This window comes from Pygocentrus nattereri, chromosome 8 (genome assembly GCF_015220715.1).
Source record: "Pygocentrus nattereri isolate fPygNat1 chromosome 8, fPygNat1.pri, whole genome shotgun sequence".
Lineage (NCBI taxonomy): Eukaryota > Metazoa > Chordata > Actinopteri > Characiformes > Serrasalmidae > Pygocentrus > Pygocentrus nattereri.
The window spans coordinates 20,845,260-20,850,740 of NC_051218.1; the positions used below are offsets into that span (position 1 = coordinate 20,845,260).

The 5,481-nt window shown below is 45.0% G+C and overlaps 1 protein-coding gene across 1 annotated transcript; it reads right to left on the reverse strand.

Moving 5' to 3' along the window:
- Positions 1-5,213, reverse strand: cdx4 (caudal type homeobox 4). The gene is made up of 3 exons (XM_017707030.2): positions 4,516-5,213; positions 884-1,029; positions 1-772 (listed from the first exon to the last, which is right to left on the reverse strand). The coding sequence occupies exons 1-3, from the start codon at positions 4,952-4,954 to the stop codon at positions 539-541; spliced, it is 819 nt and encodes a 272-aa protein (XP_017562519.1). The 5' UTR covers positions 4,955-5,213; the 3' UTR covers positions 1-538.
- Positions 5,214-5,481: the final 268 nt, after the last annotated feature.

Sequence of the window (5,481 nt, forward strand, 5' to 3'; positions counted from 1 at the left end):
TATTTACAGGACGTTGGGTTCACACGTTCTCCCCACATTAGCCCTGAGTAGGTCTGCTTGTCAGTGGATGACAACGCTCTGCTGTAAAGGGGAAAATCAATGTTTTCCAGGGTAATAATCATCATGTGTTTGGAGAAACACTGTAAGGCCTGAGTCATTTTATTTACAAAAAAACTTAAACACTCATCACATACAGAAAAAAAGATATTTATATCTTAAAAGATCAAAACACAAACAAACCTTTAAAATATTTAGCTTTTGGACCAGACGAACATTTTTTTGTACCTTTCTTTTTTTCCTTTTAATGTTAAAACTATTCTATTTAAAACAATATGTCAAGAGCCTCCAGCATTTTTTCGTAATTCATCTCTGTTGTAATCCACAGCACGCGCCTCGGGACGGCTCATCCGGGCCTTTTTGTTGATTCTTTTTTTTAATAATCCGTCTGACCGCCGTGTGCGGCTCTGCTGTCCTCTCGCTGCGTGTCGGAGTGCTCAGTTTGAATGAAGGGGTCAGGTGGACCTTCACAAGTTCGAGTTCACTGAGTGACTGTGACCTGCTGTATGTTCCTCATGGACGGTAAGGTGTTCATTCCGGGTGGGGGGTACAGGGAGCTGTGTATTTCTGAGGGGCTCAGAGAGCCGGGCACGGGGAGAGGGCTGACCGAGCCGGGGTCGCTGTGCACAGAGCCGCCGCTGCCGTCCGACTGACCCAGCTTCTTCTTGATTAACTTCCTCTCTTTGGCTCGGCGGTTCTGGAACCAGATTTTCACCTGTGGAAGAGGAAGAAGAGAGAAGAGAGATCAGAGCGGCTCGATGGCGCTACAGCTGAGAAGCAGTGAAAAGCTGGGGGTCCAGCGGTGGCTGTAGGCCTGCTGTCCTACCTGTCTTTCTGAAAGACCCAGATTGACCGCCAGCTCGGACTTTCTTCTGATGGTGATGTAGCGATTAAAGTGGAACTCTTTCTCCAGTTCCAGCCTCTGGTGGTCTGTGTACACCACTCGGTATTTCTCCTTTGTTCTCGTTTTACCTGCACAGACACATGAGTATATTAACGGAGGCTAACGGAGGGCGACAGATAACAATGAAATAAACCAGCAAATAAACAAATAAAACACGGGACATATTGATTAGTACAGTAGTAGAATGAATGGGCACAAAAAAAGATTATATATATATATATATATATATATATATATATATATATAAAATATGCTGTTAAGTCTATTTACCATATACAGTGCATCCGGAAAGTATTCACAGCGCTTCACTTTTTCCACATTTTGTTTTGTTACAGCCTTATTCCAAATTGAATTAAATTAATCTTTTTCCTCTAAATTCTACACAAAATACCCCATTGTGACCATGTGAAAAAAGTTTTCTCGAGAGTTTTGAAAATTTATTAAAATTAAAAAACAAAGAAATCATATTTACATAAGTATTCACAGCCTTTGCCATGAAGCTCAAAATTGAGCTCAGGTGCATCCTGTTTCCACTGATCATCCTTGAGATGTTTCTACAGCTTAAATGGAGTCCACCTGTGGTTGATTGGACATGATTTGGAAAGGCACACACCTGTCTATATAAGGTCCCACAGTTGACTGCATGTCAGAGCGCAAACACCAAGCATGAAGTCAAAGGAATTGTCTGTAGACCTCCGAGACAAAATTGTCTCGAGGCACAAATCTGGGGAAGGATACAGAAAAATTACTGCTGCGTTGAAGGTCCCAATGAGCACAGTGGCCTCCATCATTCGTAAATGGAAGAAGTTCGGAACCACCAGGACTCTTCCTAGAGCTGGCCGGCCGTCTAAATTGAGCGATCGGGGGAGAAGGGCCTTGGTCAGGGAGGTGACCAAGAACCCAATGATCACTCTGTCAGAGCTCCAGCGTTCCTCCGTGGAGAGAGGAGAACCTTGCAGAAGGACAACCATCTCTGCAGCAATCCACCAATCAGGCCTGTATGGCAGAGTGGCCAGGCGAAAGCCACTCCTTAGTAAAAGGCACAAGGCAGCCCGTCTGGAATTTGCAAAAAGGCACCTGAAGGACTCTCAGACCATGAGAAACAAAATTCTCTGGTCTGATGAGACAAAGATTGAACTCTTTGGTGTGAATGCCAGGCGTCATGTTTGGAGGAAACCAGGCACTGCTCATCACGAGGCCAATACCATCCCTACAGTCAAGCATGGTGGTGGCAGCATCATGCTATGGGGATGTTTCTCAGCAGCAGGAACTGGCAGACTAGTCAGGATAGAGGGAAAGATGAATGCCGCAATGTACAGAGACATCCTGGATAAAAACCTGCTCCAGAGCGCTCTTGACCTCAGACTGGGGCGACGGTTCATTTTTCAGCAGGACAACGATCCGAAGCACACAGCCAAGATCTCAAAGCAGTGGCTTCAGGACCACTCTGTGAATGTCCTGGAGTGGCCCAGCCAGAGCCCAGACTTGAATCCGATTGAACATCTCTGGAGAGATCTGAAAATGGCTGTGCACAGACGTCTCCCATCCAACCTGATGGAGCTTCAGAGGTACTGCAAAGAAGAATGGGCAAAACTGCCTAAAGATAGGTGTGCCAAGCTTGTGGCATCATATTCAAAAAGACTTGAGGCTGTAGTTGCTGCCAAAGGTGGTTCTACAAAGTATTAAGCAAAGGCTGTGAATACTTATGTAAATATGATTTCTTTGTTTTTTAATTTTAATAAATTTTCAAAACTCTCGAGAAAACGTTTTTCACATGGTCACAATGGGGTATTTTGTGTAGAATTTAGAGGAAAAAGATTAATTTAATTCAATTTGGAATAAGGCTGTAACAAAACAAAATGTGGAAAAAGTGAAGCGCTGTGAATACTTTCCGGATGCACTGTATATTAAGCTTGTTTTCTATTAGTTATAGTAGTAACATATCCTATTAATATAACTAATGCTGCTCATTTAAGTGAGATATAACTATTGCCTGTGTTCTGAAATGGACTAAATCAGTCTGGGGAAGTATGAGATCAATGTGCTGAGCCAGCAGCCCTGAGGAAGATTTTATCTGTCTGTATCAAGACATGTAAATCGCGCCTCTGATCTTTTTTCACGGCACTTTTTTTCTACAAACTGCAGAACAAAGAGATCTTAGCTAAACGCCATTCAAGTGTTAAGAGGCAACTCAAGAGCTAAAAGGGTTTAAAGGAGGATCCCATCGAGAAGACTTTCCCTGAGAGCAGGCTGCTCCTGTTTCACCACCTCAGGATCTAATAATGTTCATCCTCAACTCAGAACTCACATTGCTTCGTGCTTTGGTCTGAGAAATAATAGCAATGAGGGCAGAAGTGCTATGATCACTATTAGCATTATTATTTGTCTTACGGCTGATTGGAAATGCCAGGCTGGATTAGTTCATTCTGACAAAACGTTGGAAAATGACATGATTGACAGTCCAATGAGATCAATGAAAATATAAACACTGCGCTGGAAAAGTGTTTCGTTATGCTGTACTACCCTGTACTGTATACTGACAATACAGTTGAATTGAACTGAATTGAAGTGAATAACTCGTGCACTTCATCTTCTCTAATCATCACATTCAGTGTGTATTTGTCTCGCGGTGTGCGGCGGTTTGCAGTGTAAACGCTGCTGTAACTCCGAGCGCTGTGTTGTTTTAACATGTGCCGCGCTCTTTTTCTTATTTGCTGTGAAACCCCTCACTCCTGCCTTCGAGACGAGGCCGAGAGGAAGACACACTGCTGCATATCAAAGTGGAGAGAGGTGTTGAAAGGAGCCGCCGCCTGAATATGACAGATAACCCCGAAAAAAGAGAGAAGCGGAGACAATGTAACAGGAAAAAACGCAGAGCTCTCATCTCCTTCACGCGAGCGCATTAGCATTACAAGCGGCCCTGGCGCCACTTCCCCACACCTCCACCTGCCTCTGCCTACATTTGCCACCGAGTACATTTGCTTCGGTTTTCCCGAAACTCCGCAAACAACCCCACTACAATAATACAGCTGCAGCTCACCTTCAGACCCCTAAAAGAAGCGTACACGCTTTACGGTTTAGTGCAAGATTTTAAAATGATTTTAAACGAAATTGAAGATTTAGTCTGTATTAAATAATGAATGTATCAATCAAAAAGAGCATTTAGCCTCTAACGTTCAACAGAAGACTTCTTAAACGGAGTAAGCCACGATTTGTTAAACGGAGAAATGCTTTGTTCACACCTGTTGCTTAAATTCGTTTTAACTGTGAATAAAATTCGATACATTTTGATTGCATTTTTTTCCAGGCTGGGCTTTCCCCCTTAAATTAGAAATTCAGCTTAACGAAAGGTTTAGTGTGAGTTCAGAAAAGAATAATAGTAAACGAAAAAAGGCAGAAAGCTCTAATGTGCTGTGTTTCTTTTAGCTCTGGTTCCACTCATCTTTAAACTACAGCTCGTTGCTAGATCCTTTCAGGCTGTTATTTAGTGACATGAAACGTGCCCTCTTGACCCAGCAGAGTGGTCGTGGTGACCGTGGTAGTCGTGAACGTACCGGTGGAGGAGGACTGCACGGTTTTGCTCATCCACTGATAAGAGTTGCGCCGCTCTCTGTCCGGGGACAGCGGCGGCGCTGAGATGTTGTCCTGCGGCGGGGGCAGCACGGCGGAGGCCGGGTTGTGCATGGGTGGGTATTCGGGCGAGCAGTAAGAAACCTGTCCGGGAGACGTGTTGCTCATGGGCGCAGAGATGGTATTCGGGGGTCCGAGGCTGTAGGCCCCCCAGTCCTCTCGCGGGGCGCCGTATGGAGCCGCCCAGGGCCCCGCGGCCTGCGCGTGAGGATCCACACCGGACACATGGTGGTATCCGCTAAAGTCAGAGTACTGCGGGGTGGACACGAAGTTCTGAGGCGGGAGGTTGATGCCAGATCGTCGTACAGGTCCTTGGTGATGATACATGTTTCCCTCTTTATCCAACAGATATCCAACATACATGATGCGCAAGAAAAAAACACCAAAAAGCCCCAAACCCCCTCTGTCTCTAACACGACATATCAGCCCTGCACCATGCCAGAGTTACTGCTCAGAATCGCCACAAAACACAGAGAAAACCCGGAGCAGGCCCTACAGGGCTTTCTGATTGTTGTGGCAAAGTGTGCTAAAATGTGTTAGTCCAGAGAGGATCTCCAGCTCGGTCATGCGGTGTAAGTCCGTGACGTGCTTCAATCAAACATGATGTGAGTGTGTTGACAAGGTGCTGCTGGTGTAGGTATAACAGGGCCTTCCTGACGTCAGTCGAGACTTCAAACCCGCTTTGATTTGCATTCAAATGACGGCCAATGAGACCGCACACACACACACACGCACACACACACACTCACTTACACACAAACTCACACACACACATTTAGTGAATTTAACCAAGGAGTTTGCAGAGGCAGAAGCAGGACTTTTAAACTAGAAACTACAGACTTCACGAGGCCTAAATCATCAAAAAATAAAAGCACGATGAACAAGAATAA

Excerpts from the sequence above, each read along its gene's own strand:
- cdx4 (XM_017707030.2), bottom strand. The coding sequence starts at position 4,954 with ATGTATGTTGGATATCTGTTGGATAAAGAGGGAAACATGTATCATCAC. Across the intron at positions 1,030-4,515 it reads CGTGCAGTCCTCCTCCACCG|GTAAAACGAGAACAAAGGAG; the intron begins GTACGTTCACGA and ends GTGTCTGTGCAG. Across the intron at positions 773-883 it reads TGGGTCTTTCAGAAAGACAG|GTGAAAATCTGGTTCCAGAA; the intron begins GTAGGACAGCAG and ends CCTCTTCCACAG.